This window comes from Epinephelus lanceolatus, chromosome 3, assembly GCF_041903045.1.
Source record: "Epinephelus lanceolatus isolate andai-2023 chromosome 3, ASM4190304v1, whole genome shotgun sequence".
In the NCBI taxonomy this organism is placed as follows: Eukaryota; Metazoa; Chordata; class Actinopteri; order Perciformes; family Serranidae; genus Epinephelus; species Epinephelus lanceolatus.
Genome location: NC_135736.1, coordinates 4,386,994 through 4,411,157, shown reverse-complemented (window position 1 = coordinate 4,411,157; position 24,164 = coordinate 4,386,994). Strand labels below are relative to the sequence as shown.

Below are 24,164 nucleotides of genomic sequence, written 5' to 3'. Positions count from 1 at the left end.
AAAGTGCATATGCTGTTGTTTTAACTGGGCATCACTGGACATCAGTGAGTAATCAAAATTATATCAGAGTAATTGTACTTTCTTAACTGGAACAGCAATCCTTACAAACAAACAAACAAGCAAACAATCAGTACAATTACATGCATGGTTTTAGCTAGTAGGCCATTTAATTGGACTGCTGTCCTTGTCCAGTATACAAACACGGGAGGGGAATCAGTTTATTGACTGAAGTATGTTGACTGCACTACAATAGGTGCTGATATGCCCCCTTTCAGCTTGTTAGTATTGGACCTTTTTCTAGCTGACCCATTATATCACAGACCAAACAATAGACAAACAAGTTCACAGAATAAACACTTGAAGTTGTCTCCACCTTTAAGTCATGGTGTCAGACCACACTGTTAACTATTTAATTTCAGCAATTAATCAGTTTGATTTAAAAATAATCATTTGACAACCCTGTAAGTAATATTAATTACAATAGAATTGATTTGTCTGTAAGTGAGCAGTCTAATCTGCTATCAAATGCTGTACTTCGATGGTCTCTTAAGAATAGCCTAAGACTTTCTCCAGGCTATATGTACAACAAAAGAAGGAAATAATACTGAAACTATACAATCTATTCTCTGCACAATGAAGTTAAGGGCAGGACTATGCCACTGATTTTAACACAAAGTTCATTTTTTTAATAAATCCTAAACTTTGGCTTGGATTTGGGTCGGAGCACAAAATTTGCACCCTGGGAACCTTTCATAAATGAGGTCCCTGCGTCCCATCCGTCATTTTAATAGCATCTACTATTTCTCTGCCAACTTCATTAGGGTTTGAAATTAACAGGAGTGAGGAGTAAAATGGAGATTGAGGGTTTATTAGATTGCACAGTCATTGCACAGAAATCTTCATTTTTAGGCACTCCCCCTCTTTTTTCATCACAGTTAAGTTGTTGCCAATTCCCATTGTTTACCTGAGTCTTCATCACTGCCAGCTCCCATGCTATCCTCAGGAAGCTGAAGACTACAGTGTGCCCACGTTTCATACATGCATGGAGTCATCAGCTTTCTCTCTTCCCTTGAAACTAAAGTCTTTTTTGGCTGGACCTCAGCATGCGAGGCTAGCCCTTTAAACACAGAGGTCTGTCTGTGAGTGACTGAGTGAGAATGAAGCTACACCATTGGCTCTCCCATTGGCAGCTGATTTTTGTCCTCTGCTCAGAGGGTATGGAGCTTCCAGACTTCTCCCCATTCCTTATTCTTTATTTAACAGAGTTTTTACTTTTAAGCACCGTATACAAAAGACAGTCTGCATTTGCATTGGTATCTGTACATATATTTATCTTCAGGTGCATTTATATTATCCATAGCAAAGTACTCATTACTCCTGCCTGCTCTTACACTTTAATCTAATCTCCTTACATTGGATTACCTGCACAGTCAACCACCTACATTTGCACTACCATCATAAGCATATCTACTGTAGATACTGGGTGTCTTAAATTCCCTCCGCATTAATAAAGTATCTAGCTAGCTAGATAGCTGCTCGTTCTCTCAACTGACTGGTCGGGTTCAGTCAGGAAAATGCGGTCTGAGCCTCACTCCAGTGTGTGTGTGTGTGTGTGTGTGTGTGTGTGTGTGTGTGTGTGTGTGTCTCTGTCTGCACACACGCATGCGCATCGGGGCGAAACTCCGCCGTGCGCGATACAGAGAGCAGAGGAGAATTGTAAACGACAGTGCGCTGCTGCTAATTGCATATAGGGAAAACACTGCTCTTTTTGGTATGAGTATAAGAAAAAAAAATCGCAATGCCAGTTTTTTCTAATATTGTGCAGCCCTAGTTCAAACTTTTTTGAAATGCACATTTTTCAGTGATAAAAACACCTTTGTATTGATAAAAGGCCAAAGTGGAGAGAATTTGTAATTACTTGTATTGGCATGGTCTTACTCCAGGGCCAAACTACTACAGCCCACTGCCTGTTTTTAAATGAACTACGGACAGTTTTTCAAAATAAACTAGAATATGGTTTAAACACAATGTTGGTTTCATCACAACACAACTACCACTACCAAGCCCTGCTACTGCACTTTTTTGTTTGAACATGAGATGTTGCTGCTACATCTACAATGATTGATTTCCAGTTAATAAAAATATTTACCTCAGTAAACATGATGCTGGACCTGAGAGATGGAAAATAGAGAAATACTATTTTTAATATGTTAACCCACTAATATTATATTAGTACTGTATACTACTGTAATGTCAAACGTTTAGTAGTGTTGCTTAGTAACTTTGACATTAAATGAATTTTCTACAGCAAATAGGATTTTCTGCTCCGGAAACACTGTATGTTTACATGCACAGTTAAGTGGAGCTACAATTATAGCTCGACAAAGGCATTTAATTGGACTACTGTCCTTGTCCCAGTATACAAGCACAAGAGGGGAATCGATTTATTGGATATAGGTGGAGATATACCCTCAACATCTTAGTGCTGGACCTTTTTCCGGTTGACCTGTTATGTCACAGACCAAACAATTGCCAATCAAGTTAGATACAGTTAGCTGGCAGCAAACTGGTACTATGGTTAACAATTTTACAGCTCTGCACATTTCATACATGCTGTACGCTTTACTTCTTGTACAGATGAGATGCATGCTATCCCATGTGGTTATGGTGTTATGTTGTTACTGGCTTCTTCTTCTGTTAGACATTTAATGCTGTTTAACCTCTGGGTCAAGAACCCAGGGCAGAAGCGTTGGAGCATGCACAGAGCACCTAGGCCAGTTTGGGTCCAACTGACTGTAATCATGCAGGAGTAATGTCACTCCCAATCACTTTATCTAGGTGTGTTAGTCCAGCTTTGAGAAATTTGGTTTAGTACAATTTCAGTCGGACTCCTGTGTTTACATGTATTTTAAGAGTCTGGTTTTGGTTCAGACTAACACAATAAACCCATTTTCTTTGATGTCATGTAAAAGTACTGACTGGTTTTCTTGCTGTGTAACTGGTTGAAAATTTATGCACTTAGTTCAGCTTGTGACTGCTTCTATTTTTCTGTATATGGCCTGCAATCAAAAAGTTTTATCATCCCTGTCTTACTCCTTTTCCTATTTTCTTCCCTTTGTCTCAGTTTTTTACTTGCTACGTCTGAGCTTGTGTTTGCTGGCCCTCCACACCTCCTCTCCTCTTTAGCCTAGGTCTATGATAGTGATTACCTTAAACTACCAGCCAGCATTTGTTAGCACCCTGTTGTTAACTCATCTGTGTCATGACAGAGGCAGTTAAGTTTGGTGGACTGTGTGTTGGCTGCTTACACTAAGGCTGAGTATGGGGTGTGGATTTTGACTGGGCAGCTCATCTGCTCATTGGCTGATGCTAATGATAGAGAGAATACTACAGATTGAACAAGCTGTTCTTTAATCTTTCCTTCCCTCCTTAGAAAACCTTGACTCCAGCCTGCAAAGAGGGCTGCTTGTCCTGCATTGCTTTGCCCCATGTTTTACTTTTTGCCATTTCCATTTTTTGTACAAATTGATGTGCTCTCTGGAAGAACTGGTGTGATCAGCCAGATTGAAGCTGTAGAGAAAATAAAATTGGCTTGGTGATGTTTTGATTTCCAGCACACCTCTTGCATTCTCATGCCGGTTCTCCATGTGTGTAGAGAGGAAGCAGCTTGTTGTCTTATTGATTTGGTATCTCATGTTGTTTCCATTGTTAGGAGCCTGAGGACCACAGAAAAGTTTTCATATTGCTTACACGTCCCATCTCTGGTGCTTGTCCCGACCTAATCCATTTTCTTTTTTTGTCTTCGATACAGCTCCAGGAGACTGTAAAGAGAAAACTGGACAGCGCACGATCGCCTCTCAATGGAGAACAGAATGGCATCTGTGATGGAGGCAGCTACTCACCAACTACCAAACGGGTACGGAAGGAGGGCTCTGGTGGTTTGGATTCACTAACAGGTCTCCCTAACAACAACAATAACAACAATGTACCACCCATCTCTCCACTACATCACCAAATGGACATTAAACCCTTACTTGGGGGGCCCAACACTTCCACCGGAAACAACACTACAAACAGCAATGGCAACCATGTAGGCCAGGCATCAGATGAGCTAGGGAAGAACGGTGGCAGCCATCTCCCGGACATGAAGCTGAATGGCTCGCTGGACCTGGAGGACAGCTTCGGCCTCCTCAAAGACCTGAAACAGGAGCCACTGGATGACGGAGGTGGGATGGAGTCCTCTGATCCCCAGTCTCTGTCCAATCAAAATAAACTGTTCTCTGACATCAACCTCAATGACCAGGAGTGGCAGGAGCTGATCGATGAGCTGGCCAACACTGTGCCAGAGGACGATATGCACGACCTCTTTAATGAGGACTTTGAGGACAAGAAAGAAGCAGAGTTTGGCAGACTGGCAAACAATCAGACACCAGGCCCACAAGAAGCAGCTGGGAACACAACGGCACCCGGAGGAGGGGCGGCACCAGCAGCAGCCCTGCCTCCTCCTCCTCAGCCTCCACAGGGAGGCCCGCAGGTTCCCATGGGCTCACCACAGGTCAGTACTAAGAAGGTCACATTATGTCCTATAACCCCTATCACTGCCCCAACTTGTTACCAGTTTAGGTGATTCAGTCACAAATTGATGTTTTCTCTAAAGGTAGAATTATCGTACATTGTTAGCATGTAACTAACTTACCAATTTAAATGCTGATTGCTTTTAATTGTAACAGACAAAATAGATTGACATCTCATAACAGCAACATGCATGTATAATCTACATGCAATGCATAAATTGCAGTTTACGGTCCATTGCTGATGCAAGGATTCAAGGTAATGAATAATAATTGCTGTAGAGTAACTAAACTACAGAATTTTGTCTAAAGTGCCTCTACCCTGGAAATTCAAAAAATACTTCTAGAATACGAAAAAGTACCAATGTTGGCAGGGCTGGGACTGGGAGGGGCGTAAGACATGCCCAGTCACTCCTTCATCCTGTCTTCAGGAATCAGGTAATTTGAACTGGTTTTAAATAAGAATTGATTTTTGATTTCAGTTCATAGTTATATTCACACGGTTGAGTCTTTCGGTGTACCATTTCTAAATTATTAATACATGGACAAAACAATGAGATTTGCAAAATGAGAAACAAACAAACATGAAATGCTTACACAGTGTGATGGGAATATAATATAGCCTAATAAAGTTTTAAGCTAGCTGTACAATATCTTGGTCTGAGACAGATAGCTTCCAGCAAGACAAAAAATAGTCTCGTAAATTATGAACAGATTTATGTGGATATTGCGAGGGCTTTAAATATATTTAGAAAATTCCACAAGTAGTGTAATTTGATATTCTGATTAATTGCAATTTTTGTTTACTTTTTTAACATTGGCAATGGGAAATGCATGTCACATTTATTTTATTTCAGCAGCATTGTATACTCCATAGAAAAGTAGTAAATAAAGTGCTTTTATGGTCTTAATTTTAACTATTTTATTCCATTTAAGCACTCTGTGACTCTGTGACTACAGAATGAATTTTACTCACTTATTTTACTTCCTAAAACGTGCATTACACGTGCAATGAAATTAATTTTATGAATATACTTTTTGAAGTAAATTTAAACTGCTATATTCAGCTGTCCCTGCTCATCATGCTTGCAGTGTTTCCCATACATTGATTCATTTGTAATATCAATATTGACCGCCACTATTGATTTTTTTTTTTTTTTTAAACGAGTAAAATCTTATTCCTTTGTAGAGCTGTGCTCAGCGCCTCGCCCTGCACCTCTGTTTATCAGACCACAAATGAGACAAGAATTAGCTAGCTAGGACTCCTGCAGTCTATCCCTCTCTACCTGCTGCTGGAAGACTATTGAGCTAGAGGACAGAGGGTGGAAGCTCAGGAGACAGACTCATTAGTGGCTGTAGCAACTCAGATTCAGCCTCCGCAAACCCCAGCACAGAGGTTCACAGTGGGCTTGGTCTAATCTTTATACAGGCAGCAGCAGAAAGTCTCCTAATCCAGCAGGGACTTTGCGCTGGCTAAATTCGACTTGCTATTTGAGCAGCTGAAGGTCTGTGTCCTCTGACCGTCTGCCGTTGTCTGCTTCTTCACTTTGGCTTTGTTTTTCTTAAAACAGATATTTCACGTTACTTGTAAATTACCACAATAAACAAGGCAACCTCTTTTTCCCCCTGCATTTAATTAATATTGTTTAATTGTTAATTGTTTCATTTAATAAATGAATATGCCACTGCTATGACTCATATAACTCTCTTTCTGAAAGTTAGATTAGATGATTGATTTTCATGTCTGCATTGTAGGTATGGAGCTAAAGCCAGGAGGGGATAAGCTCACCTTAGCATTACGACTGAAACGATGGGCAGACAGTTAGCCTGGCTCTCTCCAAAGTTCAAAACATGTGTTAAGTTGTCTAATTAGCAAGTTGTATCTCATTTGTTGAAATGTAGAAATAACAAGTTGTGAGTTATGGGAGAGCTGCCTGCTGTGACAAGCAAGAGTTCAACATCCATCAAGTGCTTTCGTGCAGTGTTTGCGGCTGTGTCACTGGTTGCTATATATGGCTGGTGAGCACAAGCTTTAATATATCTGCACAGGTTAGATGGTATCAAACCTTCAAACAACAAGACTCTGAAAGGTAACTCCCACTTAAACCACAATTTGTTAAATTTACTGTACTGTTTATGTTCAGATTAAACAAACAAGGGAAGATGTGTTAATTAGAAAGCTTAAGAGGTGTTGATGGGCATATTTTTGAACTTCAGAGAGAGCCAGGCGAGCTGTTTCCTGTCTTTATTTAAGCTAATTGCCTCCTGTTGTTATGTTGAACAATTCTTGTAAGAGTTAATAGTAAATAAGTCTCATGGGATTTTTTTTGTGTTTGGGCTCCGCAGGTCCGACCATCTTCGTCAGGCCCTCAGTTTGCCACCACTGCCAATGGAACGCCTCCTCAGCAACCTTTGCAGCAGTCTCCAGCCGTTGCCATGGCATCAGGTTCCCCATTGCACAACTGCGTAGCTCGGTCCCCTCAGACTCCCACCCAGGCTCAGACACAAGCAGTCTCTAGGCCTGGGAATGGATACATTATGAACCCTGGCCCAGGGGTCAGTCAGGCAGGCACAGGACCTGGAGCAGCTGGAGTTGCCCCTGGAGGTCAGCCTGTAGGACCAGTGACGCCAGAACTTTCTCCAGCAGAGCAGCTAAAAGCAATGGCTCAGCAACGTGCTAAACTGCTGCAGCAGAAGCAGCAGCAGCAGCAGCAACAAGCAGCTAACTGGTCCCCTGCAGGCGCTCCAACCAGTCCCTATAACTCTGGTCCCTTTAACCAAGACAAACCCAACAGCCCTATGATGTACCCACCACAAGCCTTTAACACGCCACAGGGCCCTCTAGTGGCTGGGATGGCCCCCAACAGTGGGCCCAAAGCCCCCATGAACAACTACCTCCCTCACAACCACATGGGCATGATGGGCCAGCAACAGCCAAACAGCATCAACCAGAACACCCTGTCCAAACAACAGCAGCAACAACAGCAGCAAACAGCAGCCATATTGTCCTATAACAACACCAAACCACTGAGTCACTTCAGTGGCAGTGGGGTTGATCACATAGGTCAGAGGATGACTCCTCCCATGGGAGGGAACAATCAGGTGAAGAACCCCATGATGCCCCCCTACATGGGTGGTGGGGGAGGCGGTGGCCAGGGCGCAGGGCCAGGGCAGACCCAGGGGCCAATCCCAGGCCAGACAGCCCACCTTAGTGAGGAGCAGAAGAGGATGTTGCTGATGAAGCAGAAAGTGTTGAACCAGAACATGCCCTACAGCACCATGCAGCCTCATGGACAGGTAAGGGACCTGTTGCTCCCTGTTACAGTTTTAATCAATGCAGCTATTCAAATTTGTTTGCACTGCATTGGTGCAGTTTAAGTGAAGTCAACATTGTTGCGTCTATGTTGGTTCAGCAGGACAATTTCCTTCAACAGTTGTTTGTCTGTAGCTTTGGCTCTGATTTCAGAGTCATTTTTCAGATGGAAACAGAAAGCTGTTATTGTGGAGATGAGTGCCAGGGTGGTGGTGTTACAGAACACTCAACCTGTGACCTTGGGAGGAGCACGAAACACCCAACAGTTTTTGCCTGTCAATCCTTGAGGCACCATATGTAATGCTGGCTGTCCACTGGAGTTTTTCTATAAAATACACTGACATCCATCGATCTGGATCGATAAATTGATTCACTGATCAAAGATCCAATATCATTGATGCAAAGTGAAAACACTGAACGACATCATCATCTTTGCGTTGCGCCTTTATTTCAAAATTCTCTGTCACAATCAAACAGCGCCAGGCAGATGATGGCAAACAGCCGAGACAAAGTCAATGACATTAAGGTTTTTTCTCTGTATAAATCAACAGTGTGGAAATATTTTTGATTTCGGATAAAGTATGGGTCAACAGACAAAGCACATGCCGTATGGAGATAAAAAAGGACGTACCTGCCTGGATGGGCATTTCACTCTGCTAACTTTTCGCTACAGTAACATTAGCTGCTCTGTTTCAATAATGGGCTGAAAAAATGTGCTGTTCTGTTGGGGCATGAAGTGACTTATACCAATGGTTAGTAAAATAAAGTGGGGTAAGGCTAATTGACGCAATGTAAACGTGCTAAAGCTAATAATGGGTCACCAGCAAAAAACAGTTGTATTGTCAGTGAGCCTCAACAGTTAGTGTTGAGCCAAATTTTATACTTCTGTTAAATAATGTTGCTGTTAATCCGTGTGTTATAGCTGTTGGGAGAAGCTTGCCTTCAATTTTTAGGAAAAAGATCATGGATTGGGTTAAAATGAAAACATTTCTTCCAGAAAGGTCTTTCTGAAAGAAAGCTCTGAGGGTTAACTTATCCATGAGTCAGTTTAAAGTACTGCAATTAAGTGGTTACAATTATTTCCATTATTCATGTGTTTTTCTATTTTATGGCCCAAAGGAAAAAAAGAAAAGGTTGGCAGCGCCTTCTGTAACAGATTGTGTGAAATCGGCAGATAATATCATCTCATATTGATTGCAGGCCCCTGAATTGCATTGAATCAAAATCGTATCGTGACAGACTTTGTAATATTGGAAAATATTGTATCATCGTCCAAAGAATTGATACAATATCATCTTGTGATAAAATTAGTTATTTACACCACTACTGATAAGTTTGACTCCATTTTTACACTCTGAATGCCCGATAGCAAGGAAATAAAAATACAAGCTAATGCAAACTTATTTTAACAGCTGACCGGGACAGATTATGGAAAATGTATTTCTGTGTTACAAAACCTCCCAGTGGTGCAGCCAGAGAAGGTAAAATGGCGGTAGTTTCCCCAGCAACAAGCCAGGGCTGGGAACAGGCATAGGAAAATGGCCTGTCGACAGTGTATTGATGCCTCTGCAACACGAGCAGCACTGATAGCCTCCCCACACTCCTCCTCCTCCCCCAGACACACAAGCGCATGCACTCACACACCACGCCAAACACCAAAGCTAAACGGCTCCTTAGCTCATATCCCCAATCTGTCACAGCTGACTGATGGCTGAGATTGGACCACTAAGCCAAGCTAGCTGCTGTCATTACCGAAAGCCCACCTCGGGCAGTTTGTTTCCCGAGTCCAGTGACCAGCACAGCCCACTGTGAACGCTCCAGTGGTTCAGCCACATGGCAGGTGTCCTTAATAATCGCAGTACGGAGGTCTATAAGGAAGTGTGGGTGGACTATACCTTAACAAATGAGCACCTACACAAGTGACACATCACACTTGTATTGTTCTTCTCATTATCCCAGGGCCATTGTGTTATTGCTGATAGAAAGTGTGTGTGCTGGTGTGTGTGCGTGCTTGTTGATGATTCACTTGTCAATGTTGTCTCCTTCTCCCTTTATCTCTCTGTCTCTCTCACTCTACCTCCCTTGTGTTCATGATATGGTTACAGTCAGCCACCTCCTCCTCCCTTCTGGTGATCTCTGCGTCTCCTGTCCTGCTCCTCCTCCTCCCTCCCCCTCTTCTCCCTCTCTTTCTCTCCCTGCCAGAGACACTCAGCACCAATAAAGGAGCAGATTTATTAATATGGGGCCTTTGTGGCTGCTGCCTGAAGGGCTGTGTGTTTGTGCGCGTAAGTGAGTGAGTGCGAGTCCGCGCACATGTATGTTTGTGTGTGTTTCATAGATTTGGGGAGGGGGTTGGTAGAAAAAAGGGGATGGAGAGATTTATTTGAGTGAGCAGAGGAGAAATGGAGACCAGGAAGAGAGAGGAGAGGGATGTGCAGAGGGGAAAAAAAAGAATGACTTAAAGGAGAAAGGTAAATGCAGAAAGAGGGAGATTTATTGAAGAGTGAGGATGGAGCATATTAAAAAGGAAAGTCAAGGGTCTGGAAAGAGAAAAATAAGTGAGCAATGCAGAATGGAGAGTCTGAAATACAAAATCTTCACAGTTTTACATGCATCTAGTTCCACTGGAATAATATTTATTAGGGTGGAGGAGGGTGCAGATGAGCTTTACATCAGGATGTGGACAATAAGAGGTAACATTTATTGATCAGTCTATTTATTTGTCACATGTAATTATAAGAATATGATTTCAGTAAAATGCAATCCATCCATTTCATCAATTTGTGCATACAAAGCATGGAAATAATAATCCATGTCTGGGGGGGGTTGGGGGTTGGGGGTCCAGACACACTGAACTATAGAGAACTAGCAGCAATGAAAATTGCTGTGCCACCTGTGTCTCAGCCAAAAAGTTGCACATTAACACACCATGAAGACTGCAGCTGACAGCCAGCCAGCATGTACATTCTGAGCCTGCAGGAAATACCCCTCCATACCAGTAGATGGTCGTCGCCTGTATTAGTCATACAAAAAGGGAAACCAGAAGACCTTCCTGACGCTAGTTAGCCAGTTAGTGCATTAACAACACAATCCAATGTTAAAATAACAGAGCGTATTGACTGTGCGCCAGTGAACGATAACACAAACCAATCTGAAACGTCTCTGCTAAAGAGCTCAATGGCTAAAGAAAAATAATCCTACCTAATGTAACAAATTTGTTTGGGTCTCACTCCCTCTTGACTTAAGCCTTTTGTTTACTTTCCTCACTTCCATTTCTTTTCTTGTGCGCTGAACTCAACTGCCAATCAGAAGAATTTAATTCATAAGCAGGCTCCACTGTTTTTCGCCAGCTAAGGCCAACGGTAGGGGACACACTGCAAAGACTAGAGCAACAGACGCTCACCAACAGCCCAACATTGACCAACGGCCAACCGTCAACTTCGTGTGTCAGGGCCTTTAGTCAGGGTCTTCATTTAGGATCCTTGTAGCCACAGGAGAGAGCAAGAGAGCCGAGACGCCGAAACGAGTGTGATGGAAAATTCTGGTATTTAAACATATTTAACCCATAATGTGTTGTATAAGGTTACTTGTTTTTATGAAACTGAACTTCTAACCTAATGATATCTGTTGCTCATTTAACCCCTACTGTGACAGCGGTGAGAGACACCAAGGTCACGAGCCAGGGAGGCTCAGACACTAAGATTATGAGCCAGGGAGGACAACAAGTGTCCCTGTTAGTCTGAAGAGATGTTGTGTTTTAGGAATGTCAAGGCGCCACATATTTTGACTGTTGATGTGCATGTGTTATGGGAACTATAAAGATAGCAGGGCGAGAGGACTTGGTAGGCACTCATTCACTGACTGACTGTTCATGTGGTTGTATATGTGTGAGTGTCTCCATTCATGAATGCTTATTAAAACTCAAGAAAGACAGCCGACGTGTGAAGACTTTTTCTTTAAACTGTTCATTAAATAGTAGTCTTGCCACCACACGAGTCTCGAGCTAGTGCCTTAAAGAAATTACGTGACCTTTTAGATGTTCATGATATAGTGATTTTATACAACCCACAAGCAGCAATACAAAAAGTATATTAGATCTATATTGCCCACCCCAAGGAGAAATCCACTATTTTACACACCTGTGTACTCTTTAGCCTATGAAAACAGTGTTATAATGTCTTCTGTGGCTGTGGAAGGGCTTTGCCAGGTCTGAGAAAATAAACCTCATGATGTCGTAGTGATGTCATCAGGGCTACCTTGGCCTCGATCCAACAAATTTTTAAATGAAAAGTCTGTGTAACAAACTTGTTGCCAACCTTACTGAAGTGGCAAAATCTCTAGAGTATTCTTTTAATGGAAATGACTTAAACACTGAAGTAACTTCATTACAAACACTGTTACAGACTTAAAAGAGGTCTTGGCAATCAGCTCTTTAATATTAGAGTTTTCAAACCATCTGTGCCCAAATTGTAGGCGCATTGGACTAAAAGCTGCAAAATTCTTCAGTATGTCAAGGTGAGAAATCTTGAAAATAATGACAACATATGCCAAATGCAGTAAACAAGGAAGTGCTACAGTTACAAGCTGAGATTAAGAGTGATGCTCTTTTTTTCCCCACATTGGAACTTTGAACATGGCTTTCAGAGAAATGATAGATGGTAAGCAGTCTTTATTGTAATTATTTCTTTAAGATGTATAGAGCAGTGTTTCCTCTGCAAATTTAACATATTGCCTGAGTAACCAAAGGCAGTATTAGCAACAGGTTCATCACTGCTTACTATTTATATGATCTGTCACAACAGTTAACACATAGAGATCTCAGGATCAGCAAGGAACAGCAAACCTGTTAGCCTGTTGATTTCTTTGTGTGTATACTGTAACTCTCTGTTTCTGTTCTCCAGCAGTAATTGTGTCTTTGTTGCTCAGTTCATAGACAGAGCCTTGCTTGGACTATTCAGGTAAATTAATGTGAAACTGTTGATGATATTTTAAAGCTCAGCTGGATAGGTAACGGTTTATATGTATGTTTGTGTGTGTGTTTGTTTCTGGTTGTGGTAATTTGTGCTGATATGTTGTAGGGCTATCACTTTTTCAAAAAATCATATTGAGCAAATTGAAATCACACACGTCATTCAAAAGAATTTGAATTTCCCCTCCTGACATTACCAGTTATTTCATTATCTTAACATTACTCATTACTATATTGACTTTACATTACCAGTTATTTCATGTGTATGGCGGTCACGTAGTTCAGAGCGTTGTCCATGACAAAAGCTAACATTACAACCATTTTACAAGAGATGTCAAATTCCAGCGTGCTGCCGATGCTTTTTGTAATATGGACAGCTGCATGGTTTCCTCTTGGCTCTTTAGTGCTCTGAAAATAATTGTTGAGTTCCTATGAGTTTGACATACAGAGACTGACTGACTGACTGACTGTACAGTGGGCTGTGACTGTCTCTTAAGTATGTGTGGCCAGCAATGTTCACCCATCTGTGGTAAGAGCAAGTGTATTATCCTGTAGTATAATCTTTTTTTTCCTATGTGCTGTACAGTTGCACTATGAGTTTTAAGATTGCCGTGCTACTTAGAATTTTATATCATGGCATCATGAGTTCCTTAATAGTAGTAGGCATTCACACGAAGTTGAACACTTGACATTGCTCCGCTCATGTGTGGCACCTCAGCTGCCTCACTTGCAAGCTAACTTAAGCAGGTGAGTTTGCAGATTGGTTGTCCTTGCAGAGTAATCCCGTGTTCACACTACAAGCAACAATGTAACAGCTTGACCAACTACATGATCACCGAGTTGCCGTGGAATTGCTGCTAAAGCACTGATTAATGTAGTTACCTTGTGATGGCTTGTGTGTCTTTGCTACTTGCAACAGTGCACCTGGACTGATTGTCATCTCTTTCTTAGTCATGAAAACATCTTTGCTTTTAATCAGTGTCGGAGCCCATTTAACATCACATTTCACCATCCTTTTGCAACCCCGTGTGCACTGCAATACATAGAATTTAGCATAGTATTCGCTAACTAAGCTAAATAACACAGCACATCAGCAACAAAACAAAAAATACATATGATTGGTTGACACCTCACCTTGACATTGGAGTACTGAAAAAGTTGAGGCCAGCTCAGCTTTTGTTTGTGCTGCATCACAGCCATCAGCAGCGGCATGTTGGACTTCAGTTTGTGCAATTCACCGCCAGAGTGGTAGGAGGCTGCGTTCCTTTCCTGAATGGTTATCGTCGTCTCTAGTTGATTCTTTGTTTAGCTTCCTGCTTTTCCGGTCACAGAGAAATGTACGCGGAGCACGGACAGACGGCTCCGTCCGTATCCGTATTGAACGTTGAGCATAAATGGGCCTTAATACTGCAACATACAGTACAGGCCAAAAGTTTGGACACACCTTCTCATTCAATGCGTTTTCTTTATTTTCATGACTATTTACATTGTAGATTCTCACTGAAGGCATCAAAACTATGAATGAACACATGTGGAGTTATGTACTTAACAAAAAAAGGTGAAATAACTGAAAACATGTTTTATATTCTAGTTTCTTCAAAATAGCCACCCTTTGCTCTGATTACTGCTTTGCACACTCTTGGCATTCTCTCCATGAGCTTCAAGAGGTAGTCACCTGAAATGGTTTTCCAACAGTCTTGAAGGAGTTCCCAGAGGTGTTTAGCACTTGTTGGCCCCTTTGCCTTCACTCTGCGGTCCAGCTCACCCCAAACCATCTCGACTGGGTTCAGGTCTGGTGACTGTGGAGGCCAGGTCATCTGCCGCAGCACTCCATCACTCTCCTTCTTGGTTAAATAGCCCTTACACAGCCTGGAGGTGTGTTTGGGGTCATTGTCCTGTTGAAAAATAAATGATCGTCCAACTAAACGCAAACCGGATGGGATGGCATGTCGCTGCAGGATGCTGTGGTAGCCATGCTGGTTCAGTGTGCCTTCAATTTTGAATAAATCCCCAACAGTGTCACCAGCAGAACACCCCCACACCATCACACCTCCTCCTCCATGCTTCGCAGTGGGAACCAGGCATGTGGAATCCATCCGTTCATCTTTTCTGCGTCTCACAAAGACACGGCGGTTGGAACCAAAGATCTCAAATTTGGACTCATCAGACCAAAGCACAGATTTCCACTGGTCTAATGTCCATTCCTTGTGTTTCTTGGCCCAAACAAATCTCTTCTGCTTGTTGCCTCTCCTTAGCAGTGGTTTCCTAGCAGCTATTTGACCATGAAGGCCTGATTGGCGCAGTCTCCTCTTAACAGTTGTTCTAGAGATGGGTCTGCTGCTAGAACTCTGTGTGGCATTCATCTGGTCTCTGATCTCAGCTGCTGTTAACTTGCGATTTCTGAGGCTGGTGACTCGGATGAACTTATCCTCAGAAGCAGAGGTGACTCTTGGTCTTCCTTTCCTGGGTCGGTCCTCATGTGTGCCAGTTTCGTTGTAGCGCTTGATGGTTTTTGCGACTCCACTTGGGGACACATTTAAAGTTTTTGCAATTTTCCGGACTGACTGACCTTCATTTCTTAAAGTAATGATGGCCACTCGTTTTTCTTTAGTTAGCTGATTGGTTCTTGCCATAATATGAATTTTAACAGTTGTCCAATAGGGCTGTCAGCTGTGTATTAACCTGACTTCTGCGCAACACAACTGATGGTCCCAACCCCATTGATAAAGCAAGAAATTCCACTAATTAACCCTGATAAGGCACACCTGTGAAGTGGAAACCATTTCAGGTGACTACCTCTTGAAGCTCATGGAGAGAATGCCGAGAGTGTGCAAAGCAGTAATCAGAGCAAAGGGTGGCTATTTTGAAGAAACTAGAATATAAAACATGTTTTCAGTTATTTCACCTTTTTTTGTTAAGTACATAACTCCACATGTGTTCATTCATAGTTTTGATGCCTTCAGTGAGAATCTACAATGTAAATAGTCATGAAAATAAAGAAAATGCATTGAATGAGAAGGTGTGTCCAAACTTTTGGCCTGTACTGTATGTGCAACATCTACATCGCAACAGAAGATGTTTAAAGATGGTGGGGATGGCACAATCTGGAAATATGGAACCGGAAATGCATTGCTACCAAGCAAACCAATCACAGCCCTCTCGGTTTGCACTGGGTCTGCGTCGCCTCGATGTGTAGTTACATTTTTGGGGAGGTGCACGTCAGGCTATGCTGGTGGCTACGGCCAGCCTTCTGTGTAGCCACGTACCTTACGACGTAGCGATGTCGTTGATTTAACACAGGACCATAAATCAGGCTTCAGATGCGTTGGTGTCATTGTTGTCCGCTTAGGATGGCTCTGGTTGCGAGTGGCCTCATTTTACTTAGTAACAAACAACATCAGTAGCTTCAACGTAGTTTGCTGGTAGGTCAGGAGGGCAAGCTGATAGTGAAATTTAGATCGCCCTCTGCTGTACCACAAAGCAAACTACTTCAAACAGTCTGTTGCACTTATAGACTATAAAGTTTGAATTCAAAGAGGTTAATTTGAACATTAACTACTTTTGAACGTACTGTAAAATTTTGAATGAAAGATAATGGCCCTAATATGTTGATATCCCCTGAGACACCCTTGGTAGTGGTGATGTTAGAGTTTGGATGAAGTGATGCTAGCTGTGTTTCTGATTGTTTTTATCTGCATTAGCGTATGTGAACATTAACGTGTGTGTGTGTGTGTGTGTGTGTGTGTGTGTGATTGTGTGTGTGTGTGTGTGTGTGTGATCTCACAGGAGGTGCTTAAACATCACTGTCTTTGTGCTCCATCCTCTCTGTTTCTGTGTGTGTGTGTGTGTGTGTGTGTAGGCTAATCCAGTTAGCAGCTGCTTGGGGAAGCTTCAGCCTCGCTCCTCAAAAGCTCGTTAGTTAAACTTTAATTGTTGCTCCCTCTCTTTGCATATTGCCATGACGCTAATTTGTGCCTGTTGTCGCGGTTACTGTTGCCACGGTGGTTGATGTCTCAGTGGAAGCAGCAAGTGGGGGAGCACAGGCGCGTGAATGAGTCTGTGGAAGATGTTTGTGTGATTGTCTGCAAGTGACTGATGATGCAGTCGCCTCACTGTGTGTGTGTGTGTGTGTGTGTGTGACAGAATAATTGTGAGGCGGATGTGGCTTGTTGCACAAGCGTGTGTGCAGCTGTGTGAAGCTAGCAGAGCGAGGGCGGGTCTCTGGGGTTATCTGAGTGATGATTGGATGAGGATGGACTGACAGGTGTTGTGCTCAGAGGAGGGTTTCTGGTGTCATTCTGATAAACTGCAGCGGGAGGTTTAACTTTGTGTATGTGTGGATGAGTATGTGTGTGTGTGTGTGTGTGTGTGTGTGTGTGTGGGTAAGGGAGCACATGTGTGTGCTTGTGTGTGTAAAAGATCACGGTGTCGCACACAGACTGCAGTCGACGCCGGTGCTAATAGGCCTGTGAGTCACGACAACAGCCCCCTCACATGTGTACACACACACACACACACACACACACACACATTCAACAAATAAACAGGCTTTGAAAAACACCCACAAGCATGCACACTCTGACAAAGCCCGTCCTGCTTTCTGCCTTCTCCACCCCTCTCTCTTTCCAGAGGTAAAGCCTCTCTCATCATCCTCTCTGTCCTCTTTTTATCCCTTTCTCCATCCTCTTCTATAGAGAACCCTGACCTCCACAAGGTCTCAGGGGTGGCATACCTAACACACCCAGAGCCAGTTTCCTGTGCTGATTTAGAACCCCACCAATACATTGGCTGTACCAATATTATCGTCTGATTTTGACTGCTAACATATACTTCAAATCAGTGTTGTGGAGTATTAAGCCATGTTTAATGTGTGTTTTGAATCAATCAAACGTCACAGCGATTCACAGAAACCCTACTACCGACTAGTGTTCTGGAGGTGTAACAGCAGAGTGACACAGACACGCCACCACACAAGTATAAATGCTCACAAAGGCATAGGCCACTTAAGTAGACTACATTGAGGCTCTGCGTAAAGCCAATGCACAACTATAAATCCACCTTTAGTGGCATCTACAGTAGTAGTGAGGATTACAGGTTGCAACCAGCTGAAACTTCTCTCGTGTGCCAAGCATTTAACCCTGGTCACTATTCCTTCAGTGCTCATTGTTCAGGAGGTTTTTACCAGGAGCCGAATTATCCACAGAGGTCTCTTCCTCTCCAAAACAAAAGGACCAGGTGATTAAAATGTGAAAAAACACTGAAAAAAGCAGCTCAACGTTATACACCAGTGACACTGTTTGGCCCGTCGCAGACGGGCTGCTACCCCAGCACCTGCTAATGTGTACTCACCTTTTCCCTCTGTTAATTTAAGATCCACATGTAGAGAAGTTTTTACTGGGAGTCGAATTATCTGTAAAGGTCTCTTCCACTACAAAACAAACGACCAGTGATTTAAACCAGTAAAAACACTGAATGAAGCAGTTTCACTTTAAAAATCAGTGATTTTTCAGTGCAGTTTGGCTCATCTCAAAGGGACTGCTGAATATGGTGGCCAACACAAAAATGTTAAAACGCGAAAGGCTCTTTCGAGAGTCAGTGTTTGGTTTGTCCGTTCTGGGCTACTGTAGAAACATGGAGGTGCAACATGATCTGATCTCTGTAGACAAGGACCTGCAGCCTATGTTGATATTAACGGGTCAAGGTAACAAAAAAACAATGGTTCTTATTTTCAGGTGATTATACACTTCAGAAAATATACATCACATTACATTTCTGCCAATCAGCTATTCTTTAGAATTTTGATTTTTACTCTTCAGTTAGGCTGGAAAATATATTTTAAAATCTCAAAGTCTTGACTATTAAAGGGAGATCTGACAGAGTTGACAAAAAGTTATATATTTATTAATTTCATAGCAGTCGTAGTGAGGAGCCTTTTTAGAAGGATTTAGAAGGGCAACGCAGTTTAGCAAAAAATAGGAAGCTTACCAGTAATGGAGCAGCATTCATACCCTTTTGGAAACTAGGAAATGAGACAGGGGTCCTTGTGATGTAGCTAACTATTGTAGCCTATCTGATTAAATTATGTTTTTGTAGAAATCTGACAGAGTTGACAAAAATCTGGGACACCTCTTTAAAGGGCCACAACATTGTCACAAAAAACACATTTTTAAAACAAAGATGATTATAGCAGTACATTTTTACACTGTAAAATAAGTATGTTCTGTTTTAGATTTTAAAGGCTATTAACATGTTTTTAAATTATTTGAAGTTGTGAATTCTTGTCTGGGACAAGACCGTTTTCTGTCACAGGGCACATTTAGAAACATTTATTTATATTATTTTATAAATCATATTTATTTCATATAAATGAAGGCTAAAATGATAAATGATAAATGAAATAATGTTTAATCCCAAAAATTTGGTGTGTTGATAAGTTATCATTTTAAGGCTTTTTTGGTAGGACATGATTTGTCCCAATTCTCAAGAATGGGTGCAGTTTATCCACCTAAATCCGAAACTGTGCCTTGGAGCTGATTTGATTTGATTTTGTTTTGTTTTATTATATTTATTTATTTATTTTATTATTTTATTTATTTCAGCATGTTATTTTACTTTAACATTTAGATTTTTAATTTAAAGGATTTGGAAAATAAAAGGGTTTTAGTGTGCATTTATGTGAACTAAACGAACAATAGCTGATTTAAAAGTTCTAAGAATTTTTAAACTCACAAATATCAATATTTGTATCAGCCTCAAAAAACGTTAGCTGCCTGACTCTATTACCAAACACGTGGTAAAAGATGGAGGGAAGGGGCAACAAGGGGAGGAAGAGAGAGAGAGAGAATAACAGGGTAATTTCTCTCTCTCTCCTTCCTCCATCTATCCCCATGAGCAGGAGATATTACCTTGCCGCCCCCACTACGTCTCTCACGAACATATATTTCATCTCCTGCTCACTCTGTCACCCCCCCCACACTCTCTCTGTGTCGCACACATACACACACACTCACACACAAGTGAATACTGCTCATTCTCTCTCTCTCTCTCTCTCTCTCTCTCTCTCTCAGGCACACGTGTCAGAGCTTGAGCTTAGCTGCTCTCAGATCCTGTAGAGAGGCTTGGAAGATGGGGAGGGGGAGAGGGTTATGGAGGGGTGTTCAGGTGGAGCGGGAAGGTGGAGGGGGCAGGGTGGAGACTGCTGTGTTCCGCTGTGTATTTGCTCTCCCTCTCTTTCTGTGCCTTCTGAGATGCTTCCTGTTAAGACAAACACAAGACAAACAGCTCTCTTTCTGCTTCTGCTGTCCATTTTTATACCTGTTCTCTTTGTTTTCTCCTCTCTTCCTCTGCTTCTTACATTTCCCTTCCTTCCCTCACATTTCATTTCATTTCTTTAATTCCCCTCTCCTTTCCTTTTTCTCTACTCCTCTACTCCTCTCCTTAACATTTTCCTTTCCTTTCCTTTCCTTTCCTTTATCCTCATACTCCCTCCCTCTGCCTCCTCCTTGCCACCTTAACCACCCTGCCTCTCCTGTGCTTAGAGGGAGCTGTTAGTGCTGAGCTCCACTTCACCACTCCCAATCAATAAAATGTGTGTGCATCAGTGTTAGTGTATGATCTTAGCATGTATAGAAATGTGTGTGTGTGTGTGTGTGTGCGCGCGCGATGCTAGACCGTGCATGTGTCCGATAATATGTGTGTTATTTAAGACTTTTCTTGTGTAACGTATTTGTGTGAATATGTTATGTAAGATAGTTTATGCGTGTGTGTATAATACACAGTAAACATGCATGACAGTGTGTGTATAATAATGCAAATATATTGACATAAGTGTGTGTGTGTGTGTGTGTGTGTGTCTATGTGTCTATGTGTCTATATGAATTGTTTGTGAGCAAAGCGGCAGCGGGAGGGAAAACAATTCCCAGGGTCCCCCAACTCCCCACCCCACAACACACACACACACACATACACACACAAACACACAAACACACCACCAAAGCTGTTTGGTTGGCTTTGACAGCACCAGAGGAAACACACTGAGACAGACCATCTCCACCCATTCGACACGCCCTGGGGGTGTGAATACAGGGTTGGAGAGAAAATATCAATATTCACCTCCACCAACAGGCTGCTTTTTCAGAGGAATGTCATTGTATGGTGGAGTATTTATCACCAGTGTGTCTGTGTGTTTCTGTAGCCCTTTTTACACAGAGATTGCGTTACGGGGCCACTATTATAGAGCTACATTAGGGTCAAATGTTTTGTACTTGAAAAAATAAAATTTGAAACTGAAAATTCATGTGTTGAGCTTGAATTTTGAAAAATACAACAATGTATTCAAAATAAAAATAAGTATATGAAACGTTTTTTCAGGTTAAATATAATTTTGATTCACTTTGGTAATTCTTTTGAATGAATAATTTATTTTCACTTTTCACTTCCATATATATTGTAACATTTGAGGTCTTATTTTTTTCAGTTGCATGTTTTATCTTTTCAGATTCAGATCTTATTTTTTCACTTTCAAATCTTTTTTTTTCACTTTCAAATCTGTTTTTTGAGTTTCAGAATTTTGACCCTGATGTGGCGTGGGGGGTGTGGCATCAACTGAGAGGAGTGTGGAATCATGAGTGACAGTGCCTTCAGGGAACGTAGGAACTAAAAAAATTCTGACTCAACACTTATATACACCATATTCATGTGACTGGCAGTGTAAAAATTGATGCCAGTGACAAACTTCCATTTAGAAATCTGTTTTAGACAGTACTGAGCACCAATTGCAGTATAAGAGCGATAAATTATGCCAGATTTTGCAGTTCAACAGCCACATTTTAAGTGCTGATATGTCCGATTTCCACATAGCACTGTTCTCTTTCAAATGCCATTGCTTTGTCAGTGATTTTTGCATCAGACACCTAACGCCAAAAGCCCTCATTAGCGGCTGTATGATACGCCAGTCGATTGGACGGCATCTGTTGCAGCAGTTTGATACGCGGACGGGAGATGTCAATTAATAAAGTGGCCAGATGGCATCTGTCGCAGTGGTATGACACGTAGCTGGGTGGCATCAGGTTGAAATACTGCCGGTAACAACGTTATATAAGGAGCTGGAGAGTCCCTATAGGGTGGGTGGGAAGGGTGATGAATGGGTCTAACAAACCCTGGACTTTCACCCAGGAGCCCGGTGTTTGTTTCCTGTACGAATGCTGATGTCCAAGTATGTAAATATGAAAGGTTGCTGAAAAAGTGGTGATATGTGACGACATGGGATGAGAACATGTTGATGTGTCTGTAACCAAGCCCTCTTTCATATTAACCTCATCTACAACATTGACCTACAGACCTCACTGTGTAAGAAACCAGTCATGACACAATGTGTCTGCAGGCATGTGGTGTCTGAGTGTATGTGACTTTAAGGGTGTGTATATGTAGAAGAGCGACCATAGCCAAGTGCGTGTATGTGTGTGTGCGCGCATGGGGGGGGGTATATCATTCTTATGCTGTGTCTGTGGGCCAAAGGGAGGGAGGAAGGGAGATGCAGTCAGAAGGCTGCATACTAAACAGGCTGCTGTCACCCCGCCAGCACCTTACATACACACACACACACACACACACACACACAAACACACTCACAGAAACAGAAATGCATGCTTGGGTGCTTTACCTCTTATATACGCACTCACAAACAGTCCAAACACACACACACACACACACACTGAGAGACATGCACGCACACACACAGACTCTCTTCATGCCAGCTCAAACTTTGGCTGCCTTGCTCGGCTGCCGGTTGCTATGGCAACCATTGCCCACAGCACCTTGCAGCCCAAATCAATGGCAGCTCCAAGATGAGGGTAGGCAGCGGTAGCGTGTGTGTGTGTGTGTGTGTGTGTACACGCGACAGCCTGTCTCTGTCCAAATGTTCCCAGCTATAAGCAGGTTGTACTTGTGTATAGTTTAGTGATAAATATGGCATAAGGCTCAGCTGCAGATTGCATTAACAGCACACTATCAATGTTGTACAAATTGGATATAAGCCTAGAATAAAGAGAATACAGTATTTTGGACATGGTGGGAAAGATGGGAGGGGAAAACAGTCAACTGTTACAAAGAGTATGAGGTCAGTCCATTAATTCAGAGTAATAATGTGTTTGTCCCAACTTGCTAATCACCTTGTTTGTGTTGATGGCTCTAACTGTGGCCACCATGCCAAGTGACACGCACACACACATACACAAAGACAAACGCTAGGGACGACACAGATGTGACCCCGCCCTTGTCCCCAACATGCACCCCACCCTCCCCATCTGCTCTGTCAGATGCTAACACACTCACGCACACATACACACACGTTGCTACTTACCATTAACACCACTCACCACTGTTCAGTGACATGCTCCAGCAGGTGAACACACACATACACACTCAAAAAGCAGTCAGGTTTACGATCTGCACTTCACCTACGTGTGTACCATCGGAGTCTCTGCATTCATATGCCAGCCTTTCCTCTCAACCACCACCCCACCACACTCCACCCTACCCATCCCACACGTCTATCACTCTTCCACTTCTCATCACTCCTCTGTGTGGGCTGAAAGAAGGAGGGGGAGAATAGAGGAGGGAAAAGCTAAACAGAGAAGGCAGACAGAGGGGGTGCAATACAGGGGGAGGTGTGGTAAGGCTCTTTGAGGATTACGCTGACAATTTTGACTCCGTCTTACAGAGGAAAAAGGAGGTGGTGGTGGTGGTGTTGGAGAGGGTAGATTGACTCCTTGGAGCAATTTACCTCAAACGGCTCCTACACAGCTAATCCACTCTTAAAGGAGCCTAATCCAACAGTCTTGTGCCTGATATTGAGGAAAGAGAAAAAAAGAGTGGCAGGAAAACAGAGAGGAAAAACGAGGGAGGGTTTGGGATGGAGTACAGGGAGCGAGTGCTGTGTGTGTGTGTGTGTGTGTGTGTGTGTGTGTGTGTGTGTTAAACTGCTTGTATACTCCAAACAAAGTGGTCAGACAGGCAAAAATTGTTGTTCCGCTTAGACTTAGGGTCCAGTTAATACTGAACATAAACAGTATATGAAACTCAGAATGTATGTCCTGCTGAACTGAAATACACATTGTGGGGAATGGCAAAATGAAGCCCCTTTCCCACTACACAATAAACCCACCAATACCCGCTAACATCAGCTTTTTAATGTAATGGGAGAGGTTACATTCAGCATTCACACCTGTGTCAAATAACTCTGGGGTTGTAGGTATTTATCCACTTCATATGTGGGGTATGTACGAATTTGTGTGCACTGCTTTTTGTTGGA

General features: G+C 42.4%; 1 protein-coding gene across 1 annotated transcript in view; it reads left to right on the top strand.

Annotated features, from left to right (window-relative positions):
- maml3 (mastermind-like transcriptional coactivator 3) overlaps window positions 1-24,164 on the top strand; it is a 182,165-nt gene that overhangs the window by 86,285 nt on the left and 71,716 nt on the right. The window contains exons 2-3 of the mRNA XM_033625142.2: window positions 3,812-4,555; window positions 6,918-7,868. Coding sequence (XP_033481033.1) covers window positions 3,812-4,555; window positions 6,918-7,868 — 1,695 coding nt within the window. The remainder of the gene's footprint in view (window positions 1-3,811; window positions 4,556-6,917; window positions 7,869-24,164) is intronic.